The 14,001-nt window shown below is 52.7% G+C and overlaps 2 protein-coding genes across 7 annotated transcripts; both read right to left on the bottom strand.

Moving 5' to 3' along the window:
• Positions 1-474: 474 nt before the first annotated feature.
• Positions 475-4,986, bottom strand: TMEM150A (transmembrane protein 150A). Of its 6 annotated transcripts, none has more exons than XM_080683946.1 (8): positions 4,859-4,986; positions 4,130-4,310; positions 3,505-3,687; positions 3,240-3,326; positions 2,336-2,403; positions 1,893-2,020; positions 1,479-1,656; positions 475-1,248 (listed from the first exon to the last, which is right to left on the bottom strand). In XM_080683946.1, the coding sequence occupies exons 2-8, from the start codon at positions 4,192-4,194 to the stop codon at positions 1,010-1,012; spliced, it is 948 nt and encodes a 315-aa protein (XP_080540072.1). In that variant the 5' UTR covers positions 4,195-4,310; positions 4,859-4,986; the 3' UTR covers positions 475-1,009. The 6 variants fall into 6 exon arrangements, with proteins under 6 accessions (XP_080540072.1, XP_080540073.1, XP_080540075.1 ...); XM_080683947.1 differs by having other exon boundaries at positions 3,640-3,687; XM_080683949.1 differs by having other exon boundaries at positions 2,336-2,563; positions 4,859-4,922.
• Positions 4,987-6,752: 1,766 nt separating this feature from the next.
• On the bottom strand, positions 6,753-12,017 carry LOC308256901 (UPF0561 protein C2orf68 homolog). The gene is made up of 4 exons (XM_080685415.1): positions 11,828-12,017; positions 11,632-11,750; positions 10,640-10,791; positions 6,753-10,280 (listed from the first exon to the last, which is right to left on the bottom strand). The coding sequence occupies exons 1-4, from the start codon at positions 11,932-11,934 to the stop codon at positions 10,158-10,160; spliced, it is 501 nt and encodes a 166-aa protein (XP_080541541.1). The 5' UTR covers positions 11,935-12,017; the 3' UTR covers positions 6,753-10,157.
• Positions 12,018-14,001: the final 1,984 nt, after the last annotated feature.

Raw genomic sequence — 14,001 nt, 5'->3', positions numbered from 1 at the left:
TGCTGGCCTGAGGGTAGTGGAGCCCAGGCCAAGAACCTGGCCACTGGGTCTATGTGTTCATGGCTGGAAAGCAGAATATATCATGATCTAGCACCCAGTAGATATTTAAAGATGCATTCCTTTACCCCTGTAATTTTTAGTTAACCTTGAAATTCCAGGTGCTTTCTTTTTGTTCCTAACATTTTAAAGCCATTCTTTACATGCTCCCCCCCCCCCCCCCCGTCCCCTAAGGAATCAAATTTCAAACCAGACTCTGAGTGGGGGAAGTATGAAATGATCAGATCAGTCAGTTCTTTAGCCCAAAAAGGGCTTCACGCCCTGGAGGGATGTTTGGCTAGTACCTGTCATCCTTTGTTGGAGGCAGCCCTGCTCTCAGAGCACTGGGCACTCAGGACTTTCCCTAGGGGTATTCTTTGCTTAGGGAAAGCTGTCCTGAACCAGGCCCTCTGACTCTCCAGAACAGACTACAAACATGCAAATTAGAATTATTTTAATAGATATATAAAAAAAAGTACTAAAATACCCACATGGTTCTGCTGTGCTACTTGCCCTAAAGAATATAAGGGGCAGAGTGAAAAATCCCAGTGCAGTTCGGTAGGCCCCAAAGTGGGCCTTCCCACAGACTAAGGTGTGCTCACCCTCCCCTCCCCCCACATCACTATCCCTCTTGCTGTTCCCAGCCCCCAGTTCCTGCAGCAGGAAACCCCAGTGGTCTGGCCTCGGCCCTGGGTATAAAGGCACCTGAAGGGGTGGCTGGGTGACTGAGGATGTGTGACCTTTAAACATAAAGACAATACTAGAGTGGGGAGCGGGTCATGCGCAGCTCAGGCAGCTGCCAGGGCTCACTCCTATATGGCACAGGTGGATGTGGGATGGCCACTCTTCTAGGAGTGAAGAAGCCTATATCCCAACAGAATACTTTCTCAAAATTGTTTTTGGTACAAAATGAATGCAGAGAAGACATGGGGTGGGGAGTAGTGGAGGCTGGGCCAGCCACCCTCCCCAGCCCTCAGATCATGGCGATGCTCTCAGGGGCGCAGTTGAGGTGAGTGGAGGTGCTACTGCTCCCGGAGGACTTGCAGGCCCGGCCAGCAGGCTGCAACGCAGCCACCAGTGTCTCTGAGGAGACGGCCCCAAACTCATAGCAGAAGGTGCCGTAGAAAATGAGGATGTCAATGACAAACACCCACTCGCACAGGGCTGCCCCGTGCTGCAGCTGAGAGCTCTCATGGATGAAGAAGACGCCGCCTGGAATGGTGCTAAGGAAATGTTCAGTAGGACCTGTGGGGACTGGAGACGCACCTGCCTTCCTGGATATATAACTAGGTTGGGGCAAAGGATGGGCCCTGAACTCCCAGGAGAGGGAGCGGAGATCACCCTGGATGGTGTTATCTGGAAGGTGTGCCGGTCTCCCTCATCTTGGGTGAGAGAAGGGCTGGGCTAGAGGATTTCCTGGCTGCCCTGTCCTGGAAGGATACTGAGGATCAGGACGACAAAGGCGATGGCTGCCAGCACAATCCGCAGGTAGGCCATAGCCAGGTCCTGAGGGGCGGCGGCTCCATGGTAGGAGAGGACACAGTGCAGGCAGACAAACAGCAACCCGGCGGGGAAGGCCACACCAGCTCCGATGTAGTGCAGAGACTTGGCATGATCCACCTGGGTCCAGAGAGAGGTGCTGAACAGTGAAGCAGCCCTGCTCCTCCACCCCCTCACCTCTTCTCTGTCCCTCTTCCCTTCTTTCCCTCCCAGGCCCTCCTTCCCCACCCCCAACTTTGAGGGGCTGCCCCTGCAGCTTGGGTCAAACCTCAGGAGACAGGGTCCCTGCAGATAGCCATGCCCTTTTAGGGGAAGTTCAAGAGGTGGGGGGGGGGGGGGGGCGGGGCACAGTATACCTGAAAGTTTCCAACCACCACAAGGCCTGCAGCGTTGGTGCAGCCTGTGATGAGTGTTGTGGTGTTAATCCAGGAATGCCGACTCTGCTCCAGGAGCTGCCCGTAGAGCAGGAGGCAGAGCAGGGCCACTGGGGAAGAGCATGGGTGGAGCCGGCATTAGTGCCTTCCTCTGGCCCAGCCCTGTCCAGGAGCCCGCTTCTCTCACCCCTCCAGACACTTTGAGGGCCAGAAGGGAATAGATGGGTGGGTGGTGAACTGGGTTTCCTCTGGCTGTGTGGGTGTCAGCCTCTAGTCTTTAAGGAGCAGGGAGAGAAGTGGCCCCTTTTGCTTTAGCCCTTGGTTGGGTGGGCTGCGTTGAGCAAGGGCTTCCTGTGCCCTTCGGGGGGGAAGGGTGTGTGGGGTGGGCTGGACTGGGCTGGCTAGGGGCTAAGGGCACAACTCACCCATGAAAGCACCCACGTTGCCAATGAGGCTGAAGAGGCAACTCTCTGGGGGATATGTGCCGCACTTGCTGAGGGGAGGGGGCAAGGACAAAGTGAGAGGGGCAGGCGCACCAGAGGGCCCCCATTCTGGCCCACTTGCCTTCTCTTGCTTCATCTGTGCCCAATTTAAGCCACCGAGAAGGACCAGTGTCTTTCACAAACAAATGGTCCTTAGTGGTACCCCCTCCCCTACAAGAAAAAGCAGAGCTCATGTGTGTGACAAGTTAGGGAGGACCCAGGATTGCTTAGCAAACCCCAAGACTCCTTGGACTCCCTGAGACTGTTAAGGCCTGTAGCTGGCTTTCTTTGAGCCAGAATGTGGGCCAGGCAATCAGAGTCCTTGATCTTAAACCCAGGTATCTCGCTTGGCTGGCGTGGTTCAGTTGTTGAGTGTCGACCTATGAACCAGGAGATCAAGGTTCGATTCCAGTCGGGGCATATGCCCAGGTTGTGGGCTCAATCCCCAGTGTGGGGTGTGCAGGAGGCAGCCAATGATTCTCATCATTGATGTTTCTATCTCCCTTCCTCTCTGAATTCAATAAAAATATTTGAAAAAAAAAAAAAAAATCCAGGCAGCTCCACTAACTAGCTGTGTGACCTGAATGGACGACATAACTCAGTTTCTTTCCTTGTCCATAAAATAGAACAATAGCTGCCCCAATGCTGGGAGGATTAGATGTCATGCATGTAAAGTGTTCTGCACAGTGCCTGGCACATAGTAATTGGAAAGCAGTACTGTTACTAAGTGCTCTTAATATAATTATTATTCCTGTGAAATCCTTTGGGACAGGCCTGTTGGAGGGGCTTGGCTGGGAGTCTATCAGGGCCTTGGGTCTCACTGATCTGCCCAGTTTCTAGGTCTTACCTGATGAGGGGGACATCATCCAGGGTGCAGCAGCTTTTGGGACCCCCTTGCTCAGTAGGGTCAGGAGAGCAGGACTCGTTGTAGGACCTGGAGGCAGGACAGAGTAGATTGGGGGAACCCTCTGGCCTGTACTTCAGGCCTCTCAGAGACCACCCTCCTGGACCTCCCTTATCAGGGGCAGGAGAGCCCACTTTCCCAGGGCCTGCCTGAGACAGAAGCCAAGGGGGAAAAGGGATGGTGGAAAGCAGTGGGCACGAAGCCATGCCTGGGGGGCAGGCACGCCAATGTCAGAGAAGAGCAGTGACCCAGGGTCTCCATCTGGCTCGCAGCAGCCCTGGCCCAAGAGGGAACAAAGATGAAGGGAGCTTTAGAGTGAAGCTGTCTGCAGAGTACGCCATACCAGTTCTCCACAGGGCACACGTGGCGGTTCATCACGGCCATGGCATACCTGTGGGAACAGAACTGTCACCCCATGACCCCAGCCCAGCCCAGCCTTCCCCCACTGACTATTCTCTTCTCCCTCGATTCTGGCCCCGTTCATAATCATTGCCCCTGCTAGGGACTCAAGTTGGGATGGCCCTGATGCCACACCAGAACTCAGCAATGGCCACAAACTAGAGGACCTCTGGAAGTTGCCCTGGCTAAAAGTATGTGTCAGGGCCACCTTGCTGGACAGCAGTGGTGCCAGCCTGTCCCAAGGGACTTGTCCAGGCATCAGGCCAGGGTTTGGAGACAGCCAGAGTGACCGTGGGTATCACCCTACAGCCTGCAACAGGACAAGGGACTTTGTGTGTGCTATCAAGCTCCTGTTGGGTCCTGGCGGGGCCCTGTCCCTCCTCAGCCTGGGCCCATTTTGTCTCCTAGTTGTCTCCCCCTTCCCCTCTACTCACACAGTCCATAGGCCAGTGATGGAGAATGCTGATAAGCTGACCGGAAGGAGGATCCAGGCGGTCATGAGGGAGGGGAGCCAGGGTGGTGGTGGTGTGGGAGGGATGACAAGAGGTAGGTGGGGAAGAGGGGGCAGGCCCAGCTACCTTAAGATACTTCGCCAAAACCATCAACTGCCCCGGCCTGGTGGAGAGAGATGGGTCAAAGTCCAGGGTCCAGTGAGTGGTCAAAGCCGCGGGGGCAGGGGGTATGGGTGGGGAAAGGAAGGTGGTCATCACCTGATTCGGAGCTCCCGCCGGGACTCGGAGTGCCCACACTGAGCTCAGCCCACGCCAGAACGTGGCCACCCTCTGACACCGCCCGGGGGCCTCCGCGTCCCACCCCAAAGTCACCGGTACTCAGGGGCTTAGGTGGCGCCATAACATCTGGAGAGCGAGTCACCCTCCCTCGCCTGAAGGAGCGGGGCTGGCAGCCAAGCAGCAGTAAGGACGGTCAAGGGGCCAAGCCAAAGGAAAGCCCGGTGTGGGTCCAGGCCCGGTAGAAGGGCGGCCACACGCCGGCAACCCCGCGACCACTGCGCCCTGGAGAAGCGCGGGCTCGTGCGGGAAGCCCAGCCCGGCCCCCGCCCGCGTGGGCGCCCGGAGCCCGCGGCAGGCGAGTCCCCGGACACGGGGCACGAGCCTTCTCTGGTGATCCCTGGAGGGTCCTGGGAAGTAGGGGCCAGTACGCACCTCCCCGGAGCGCCCTGCGGCTGCCGCGCTCTGTCCAGCCCCGCGTGGCGCCGTCCCCGGCTGCGGCCCTCTGAGCGGCCCTGTGGGTTTAAAGGGCCGGCGGCCACGCCCTCGCCCTCGGCCGCGCCCTCGCCCTAGGCCACGCCGCGGCGCCCGCCGGGACGTGGAGTCCGAGTCGCTAGTGTCCTGGGGCCCGCGCTCCGCCCAGGACTACAACTCCCGAGGCCCCGCGCCCAGTCCCGGTGGAAAGGGGGTGGCGCCCCAGCTTCAGGGAACCTGGGCGTGTGGCGTGGGACTCAATGGCAGCTCTGTCTCCGAGATGCGGGAAGGATAGTCCTGTTGCCCGGGTTCCTGCTGTGGAAGCTTCGGGAGGCAGGAAGCTGGGGGCTGCACCACCTTCCAGCTCCACCTGTGATCGTCCTGGCGAACGTGGCTGAGGAAGCCTGCTCCGCCGCAGGGCACATTCCGCTGCAAGTGAGAGTTCGGGTTATCTCTCCACCTGGCGCCGGGTGCCTGCTCTGTCCCAGGTGAGGCGGTCTGCAGAGAAGCCTTAGCTATGCCTTACAGTCAAGTGTCCTGGATTTGGCTTATGCTTTCGACTCTGCAAACTCTGAAGGATGCTACTCGCACCGGATGCATTTTCAAGGGAACAAGCAGACAGAATACTACTGTCCAGAATTCATTGTCTAAAATATGTTACCTAACTGCTCAACACTTAACCAATGGATTATCCATTCTGAGTAGACCCACATGGCCAGGTGTTGGTAGGTAACAGGAAGGTGGGCGACCCAGAGCAATTTGGGAAAAGGAAGCAGAATAGTGTACGAATAATTTACCCCTTCAGCTTCACCAAAACTTACAGGCCAAGAGTGCCCTCTTGGTTCCTTTCCTAATTAAAAAGGCAGAATACTTCCTTGCACATACCAGAAGGGTGCCTGGCGCTCTAAAAGGAAGCCCAGCATCTGTTGAGAACCCTTGTGAGACAACACTGGGGCCAAAAGATCATTTACCTGAAGGGAGCATGGGTCCAGGCTGCCAGGAGGCCGTTTTAGGGAAAGGTTAAATGGCTGGTACTGTTAGGGAAATGGAGCAGATAAACCAGAAATGGCACTGACAAAGGAGAAACCCCTTTGGACCCAGTGACAGTTAAAAATGGAAAAAGGGGGAAAAATTAGTGGAAAAAGGAAATCTGCTGGAGAGCCCTTTGCCAAATCCCATCAGGACAAGTAAAGTATGGCGGTACAGAGCCATTACTGTACAAGAACACCAGGCTGAATGGACCAGTGGGGTGTAAAATTCAGAGCACCTTCTGTTGGCCATGTTCTGTGCCTCAGGAAAAAGGGGAACTTCTAATTCACAGAGACACCATCTTCTCAGGTGTGTTCCCATTGGCACAGGCCCCTTTTTCTCATCTGCCCAATGGTGTCATGAGCCCTCAGTATTTCCTACCTCATTAGTAGCTTTGCCATTCATAACCAACACTATATCTTATTGATCTGGGTTTGTGTTCCTGTCCAACCTTTATCCCGGGAAGACCTGAGAGAGCTGGCTGTTTTAACATAAAGTGGGTAGACAGGTGCTCCAGAGCTGTGAAGAGGAAGATTTGGGCTTAATATGACAGTATGAGTAAGAAGTTACCCCGCTAGAGCTCCCTGTGACAGAATGGGTAGTTGGTAGGGGAGAGTTAGACAAGAAGTAGGACCAGAAGTCTTTAAAAGTCCCTTCCAGCTCTAAAGCTACGGGAGTTACACTTCCACCAGGACAGTTCTTAAAACAGGCTAAGCAAGAGACGAGATTTCAAGTGCTGATTCTGTGGTGCTGAATGTTAGGAGCAGGCATTTCATCGTCACTTCCCTACATACGCAGGTGATTTCACAACTCTTGGCAAAAACAGTGCTGTAAAAATAATGTTTATTGGTTAAAAAAATTACAGTCTTTGTAAAGTACCTTCCCTTCAGGATTTTTCAAATAATTTGCATACTTTTTATTCATCTACATAGCAGAAACATTGAAATGAGAAAACAGAAGACTATATGGCTTTTTATACATTTAACACCATAACGTAATCAGTGCAACCAGTCTGTCATTCTGGTGGCTCCGAGAAGGCAGAGGAACCATTCACTCAGGTTTTCACTTCTAGCTTCACTCCAATCACTGGGGAAATTTGGGCTCGGTGCCTATGGCTCATTGGCCATCAAATTCCTCAGGGACAGGACAGGAATACAAAGAGAGCTTAAAATGTTTTGAATAATTTTCAACATTCTATGGTGATTCTCCCAAAGGCTCCGAGGTAGGAAAATAATGTCTTTATTCCTCTTTCTGTAGTAAAGGCTTCATTTATATTTGTGAATCAGCTGGGAATCCACTACCCGACCATCCACACCAAATGCACTGCAGGTTGGATACCCACTACCCCAAAGGATTTCTTCCAGCTCTACAGGCTAACCTCTAGTTGGGAGTGCCCCTTAGGGTAGACCCTGGAGATAGAATCTCTCTTTCAGAGGCTCTTCCATAGAGAGCATTTGTTAATGCCCACGCTGGTCGGTCCTCCTAATGTCTGGCCAGGCTCCAGACTCCTACTCAATACAAAAAGCTTTACATTCTTTTCTTGCGTTATGTTCATCAAAGATTTCCATGTTTGCCAACTGGCTGGAACTCAAGCTTCAGTGTTTATTTTTGCACAGCCCAAGCCCCATGCAAACCCCAGCTTCCTTCTATTTGTAACATTACCCACTTTGGGCCAGGAAACACAAAACCTTAAAATACAAGGCTTAACTCTCAGTAAGTGAAGGAACACTTAATTCTGGATGGACATGAGATATGCCTATCAGGCTTCCAGACTTTTTTTTTTTTAAGAAAGCCAAGAATGTATCTAGTCAAGTGAGTATTGAACCTGAAGCAGCCTGCTGGAAAGCTCCAGCCACTCCAACACTGCTGCCACTGCGCTACACAGCGTGGACAGTCCCCTTCGGGACATATCTACAGCCTGTGGGAAATGCTCTGAACACTGTCCTTCATGGCAAAGCACCGATTTTTGAAAACAGCTGCCAGATGTCTGGAGTTAAGTCTGGTGAATAAACTGGTTAATACCATCTTAGATCCCAGATGGACGGGTGGCAAAATAAGCAATGAGCCTGTGCTAGAAAGCTGCCTACTGGCTGAGGGCCATCACCAGAGAAGCATCTCAGGCACGCCTAGAGCAATGGCAGCCTCAGCACCAACAGTTCTGTTCTGCAGGACAATCTCTCACTTAAGTACCAGGCTTAGTGCTTTACATAGTCAGACTGCATAAATTAAAAATTAGATCTTTCTTGAGTGGAAAATATTTTATATGCACTTGATATACAAAGTGCAAGAAAAATTCTACACGTAAGGAGCTCTCATTAGTTTCTTACCTGAGTGAGATTACATGACAAACACAGAAAGACAATAGGTACACACTTCTCTTCTCACAAAACAGGAAGGGAGGCTAAAATCTCCTCTTCTGGTCTGGTTTCTAAATTTTATAATAAATCCAGGAAGCAGGTCATCCAGCGGTGAGAAGATGAACCCCAAAGTATTTCCAGATTGGGAAGTCTAAGAGTTCCAGTGAAATCCTATGTCCAAGTCAGATCAGTTGAAGAGCTGGAAGACTAAAATGACTGGTCCTCTGAGCTGCAGGGAAACTGGGATGATGGCACAGCCCCCTTGACCCAGGCTCTGAAGGGTAGTTAACATTGTTAAAAGGCACTTTGACTCCAGCTGAATATATAGAGGGCAAGCTTTCTCCTTTAAGAGTAGAACTGAGCCCAGGACTGGCAAGTTTAAGGCCTTTCACCTTGGGCCAGCTCTTTGGGTCAGGAGCACTCTGGTCCCTTCACAACCAGGCCTTTCTAACTAATCCACCTCACGGACGTTCCTGGCACTGTAAGCTCTGGCTACCTGCACTTTAATAAGTAGTTTAAGAGTGCCCTCAGATGTCCTTTAAAGGTTGCTGAGATGGACCAGCCAGACTGATCTTGAGACCCTGATGTGGAGAAACCCCTGGGGCAGGCAGACTTTGGTTTCAAGAAGTCTCAGTGCTCATGGGTTCACATAACCCCAAAGTTCAAATTACAAAAAAGGTTCCAATGTATTGGAAAACTGAAGTGGCTTGGAACTGCAGTGTGGATTTCTCAGATCTTTAGTCTAACCCTGCATTAGGAAAAATGTTCACTTAAGTGAAAGCACTGATACTCCTGGGATTTTTATTATAAGGATCTGTTGGGAGACTATATACTCTTAGGAGGCAGGAAAAGAGAATGGGGCAGGGGAAGAGCAGATGAGAGGTTCATTTCCTCTGAGACATTGTTTGGGCCTCCCCCCGCACCCCCACCCGCTTTGCAACTAAGGTTCTAAATAGGCAATTATTGCTGTTGAATTGCTCTTTGTATCTATGTTCCAGACTGTTAAATCACATTTGGAGAGGCAGTTTTAAGCATGTTTTGATAATTCCCCTTTAAGGGATGAGGCTGAAAGCTAGAATTCTATAGTCCTAACCAAGGCAGGTTTTGCTGCAAGAAATCCTTGCAGTTTAGTTTTGGTATCATCTTCTTAGGTCTCCTTATCTAGATAGTGTAAAGCAGTGGGGCATGACAGAAACTTGAAAAAGCTATGGCAGGGGAGGGAGACATGCTTGGGAGTTGGCCTCAAAAATGAACATCTCTCACTATGTTGCTATCAGGATTACTGGGAGAGCATGTCAGAAAGGTAGGCCCTCCCCCCCCCCGCCCCCGCCCCCAAACCTCCAATGTCCTGAGCAGCTGGAGGCACAGTCACATTGGGAGGTGCGGAGTGGGATGGAACTGATGGACTTGGAGACAAAAAGATGAAGGAAAGAACTAAGAAACAGTTCGAAAAAAAAAAAAAAAGACCTAGGAAAACATGAATGAACATAAGCAGAAGCACAGTAGGAAGGAACCATAAAATAACATGGCTCATGGAGCTGGGTGGAGCAGCAGTGGCCAGGTATCTCAGGGCATATGAACTCAGTGAGAAAGCAGCATGTTGGCATAAGGTTCATAAACCTTGGCTCTCCTTCTAGAGTCTCTGCTTCTAGAACACCAAGCTAGCCAAACAAAGTTTTCAAAAATTCCAAATCAGGATGGTCAATGGGCCAATATACAAGGAAGGTGGTCAGGCATTGTCCCTGTAATACCCTTTTCTAGCAGCTCTGGGGTGTGTTTATGTGTCAAGATCAGCCCAGACTGGTCCTGGCATCTCCAAACTAGGGAGCTCCCTGGGCAGTGACTCCAGCCTGGAGGGAATGCTTTCGGCCCGGTCAGTCTCGGCTCTGGCGCTTTGCAATCTCCTCCTTGATGCGCAACTTGAGGGCCTCTTGCATGGGTGGATCCAGAGGCGTGTGTGCTGACACCTCCTCACTCACCCTTCCTGGATCATCATCCTACGTGGAGGAAGAGTCAGGAAGCTCAGGGTCTGGCCTCTTCTGGAAAGGCGACCTGCCCTGTCCCTAGACTACACTCTCAAAGAACTCCATTTGACTCAAACTTGCCAGTGCCTGCCATTTCCCAGGTATCCCCTGTAACAGTGATTCTCAACTGAGGGCCATGAGCCCTCCCTGTTGCCCGCTGAGGATCACTGTGTGACAGGAGTTGTGCTCAAAAGCATTGCCCAGCAGTTTATGCCCCTATGTGGAGCAGACACTCCCCTCTGACCCTGATGAAAACAGTGGCTCGGGGGCTGGCAGTGATTTCTACCAGTTCCAGGGAACCTTCAGGCTGTAGCTGTTTCCACCAGGCGTACCTGATACACGATAACAGATGTGACCTCTCCGCTGTCCGCCTCATATTCTAAGCAGAAGAGCTGATGGCCAGAAGGCTCTGGCTCGGAGCCGCCACTACTGCTGCTTTCACGGGACTCTTCACAGTCTGGGTTGCTGGGGTGGGTAGAGCCATCTGGAAGGATGAACCAGAGTGAGAAGGAAGAGGGGAAGGCCGCTGGAGCCCTGACCACAGAGATAAAAGCCCCAATCTTTTCCTAAGTGTGCCTGTATGTGATATGTGGTGCCAGACAGTTTCACGTACCTCTGCATTCCTGCCCTAGGGCCAGCACAGTCCTGTCACACAGCAGGCATACGATACACATTTGTTTAGTGAATAGGGTTGGAAGGTATAGGAGAGATGGACAGAGCTCTGCCCTGTTCAAATCCAGGTTCTGTCATTTACGAGCTTTGAGATTTTGGGCCTCTGTGCCTGTTTTTCTGATTGGGAAACATAAATAAGAGCTCCTACCTTATGGGGCCTATGATAACTATGTGACAATGTACAGACCTAACAACACCTTAATGCTCAACAAATCTGGCGTCATATGTTGGCTATTATGATGCCTAGGTCTCAGGGAATCTGGGGACAAAAGCCTTTTGCTGGGTTTGGGCTTCAGTCCACAATTCTGTCCTGTACAGCTGTGCTGAGCCTTTTCTCTGTGAGGTAGTGGGAATGCGGACATACAGTATGATGGGACACACTGGCAGACAACTTCTTGCTGGCCTGCCCCTATGTCCTGTAATACTGATGTTTAACTGGGGGCCGTCCGTCCACCCGCCCTGTTCTCCAGGAAGCAGCACTGAGAGGATTGGGGAGCGTCGAGGTGGAGGTTCCGGGAAGGGACGCGATGAGCCGAGCCTTGGGAAATAAGTGGTGTGTGTTTTTCCACAGAGAGAAGGGGGCGCGTCGAGGCAGAGGGCCCGGAGCCGAGGAGCGCGCGAGCGCGGAGGCAGGCAGGGTGGGCGGCCTCACCTCGGCGTCGCGGCAGGTACACCTGCAGGTCGGGCTTGCGGGGCCTCGTGGGCGCGGGCGTGAGCCGCCTCCTCGTCTTCTCCTTGGCCGCCTGTTTCACCTTCTTGTCGTAGTCATCCCTGAGGGGAGCCGAGCGGGAGTCAGGGACAGCCGGGCCGGGCGGGGCTGGGGGAAGGGCGGCGGGGTGGGACGGTACCGGGCGAGCTGATTCCGGCGGATGTGGTGCACGAAGCCGTGGTTCATGTCCAGCCGCCCGCCAGGCTTGCAGCAGAGACGCGGCCCTGGGTCCGGCGCCGCTTCCATCTGGAGCCCTGGGCGCGGGGCCGCTGCCGCCGCTGCCGCCACCGCACCGGCCACCTTCCGCCCCGAGAGCTCAGCACCGCCCCGCGCTCGCCTTCCGGCCTCGCACGCAGCACTTCCGCCCCGAAAGGGCCGCCGAGCCAAGCGCCCCGCGCGCGGAGTTCCTAGCGCGGGTGGGCGGCGGGACGAGCGGAGCTTTTCTTTGTGACACCACGTGGGGGAACAGGATTTGGGCTGACTGCTGCTACGTGTGACAATTCGGCTCCCGTGACGCCACTCGGGTTCGGCGTGGAACCTTCCCGTCCTTCCTCTGGGGATAGGGTGCTGTGCACCTTGTCACCTGCTGCGTGACCTCCGCTGACTACTGAACCCCGCTGTGCCTCAGTTTTCCCATTTGTACTTGGGGACCGGAGAGCACATACCTCCAGAAAGCCTGTGAGGGGGCGAGTACTCTGGGCAGGACACGCAGCGGCGCCCCGGCCACAGCCCCCGCCCGCCCCGGCCCCAGCTCTGCCGTTGGCCCACCTGGCGCCCACCGGCTGGATGTCTTAGCTGCCCCGCGGGAGGACCCAGGGGTGTTCAGGGGTCTGAGCGTGTGCCATTTTCGAGTTCTCGTTAAACACACACACACACACACACACACACACACACACACACACACACACAAAAACAGACAAGATTAGGAATTCGTGATTAGGGAAGGGACACACCGTGGTGCACCCACACAGCGAAACGTCTCTGAGCAACCCAATGGGACGCGCTGTTGACATCACTAGGATGAATTTAAAAATAAACTCAGCGGAGGGAAACGGGCAGCGTCCACAAGGACCCGCCTTGGGCTTCCCTGTCTCAGAAACAACAAGACGCCAACTAACCTATAGCGACAAAGAGGACACTTTTGGGGCTGGTGGGTAGGTTCGTTATCTTGATTGTAGTGATGGTTTTGATGGGAAACTAAAGACGTTAAAAGTTTTTAGTTTTAGATCGATAGTTAATAGGCTCAGACATTAATGCACACAGAAAGCTATTGTTGCAGGGACTGGAATGTGTGACCTGCGTTGCCTTCAGAAGACCCGCAGCAATTCGTTGTGCCCGGGAGGCCTGCGAGCCACCTAGACGGTATCTGAGCCCTTGTGCTCCGGGGGGAGGGCGCCTGCCGCCCAGCATGCAGATGAAGGGACACCGACCAGCTGATGAAGGTCACCGACCGGCAGATGAAGGGATGATCGGCAGATGAAGGGATGCTTGGAAAATCACGGGCTGCAGCTTTTATCTGATTAACCTTTTCCCCTGAATTCCAAACCCCTTACTTACTTTCTCCTGAATTCCAAACCCTTTACCTACACTTTCCTTTTGTAAAAAGCGTGACTTGAGATGAGATGTAAGATGGTCCCGATTGCTGGCCGCCAGAATAAAGATCGAAGTCTTGTCTCTACTTATTGGTTCTGGTAGTGACGGGCAGCACGCTGACTTTTCTGCTTTCAGTTTCCGAGTGGATACAACCACCCGGCAGTTTTGAGACAATCGCACACTTTAAAGTGCGGTTTATTATTATTTTTAAAAAATATATATTTTATTGATTCTTTACAGAGAGGAAGGGAGAGTTAGAAACATCAATGAGAAGCATCAATCAGCTGCCCCCTGCACACCCCCCACTGGGGATGCGCCTGCAACCAAGGGGAATGCCCTTGACTGGAATCAAACCTGGGATCCCTTGGGGGAAAAAAAAAAGAGGAACACCTGTAATAATCTGAACAATAAAGATTTATTTAAAAATAAATAAATAAATAAATGCAAAAAAAAAACACAAAACAAACAAAAAAACCTGGGACCCTTCAGTCCGCAGGCCGCTGCTCTATCCACTGAGCCAAACACTTTAAACCTGCGGTTTATTGTATGTCAAAGCCCCCCAGAAGATCTGACAAAGAAAGGGGCTCCGGGTCGTGACAGTCACAGGCCCCGAAGCCGCAGCTTTATTGGTGTCACTGTAAGTCCTCCCTGTTCCATGTATGCACTTCCGTGTGCTACAAGAATAACCCTCTAAATGTGCACTTAGAGGCTCCGGGCTGC

Source organism: Plecotus auritus (genome assembly GCF_963455305.1).
Source record: "Plecotus auritus genome assembly, chromosome: 8".
NCBI lineage: Eukaryota > Metazoa > Chordata > Mammalia > Chiroptera > Vespertilionidae > Plecotus > Plecotus auritus.
Note: the sequence above shows the minus strand (reverse complement) of the source record. Positions and strands in the feature narration are given on the sequence as shown.

Coding starts and splice junctions, on each gene's coding strand:
- LOC308256901 (XM_080685415.1), bottom strand. CDS start 11,934: ATGGAAGCGGCGCCGGACCCAGGGCCGCGTCTCTGCTGCAAGCCTGGC. Junction 10,792..11,631: donor GTACCTGCCGCGACGCCGAG/GTGAGGCCGCCC, acceptor TCATCCTTCCAG/ATGGCTCTACCCACCCCAGC. Junction 10,281..10,639: donor CATCTGTTATCGTGTATCAG/GTACGCCTGGTG, acceptor TCCTCCACGTAG/GATGATGATCCAGGAAGGGT.
- TMEM150A (XM_080683946.1), bottom strand. CDS start 4,194: ATGACCGCCTGGATCCTCCTTCCGGTCAGCTTATCAGCATTCTCCATC. Junction 3,688..4,129: donor ATCACTGGCCTATGGACTGT/GTGAGTAGAGGG, acceptor CTGTTCCCACAG/GTATGCCATGGCCGTGATGA. Junction 1,657..1,892: donor TGGTGGTTGGAAACTTTCAG/GTATACTGTGCC, acceptor CTCTGGACCCAG/GTGGATCATGCCAAGTCTCT.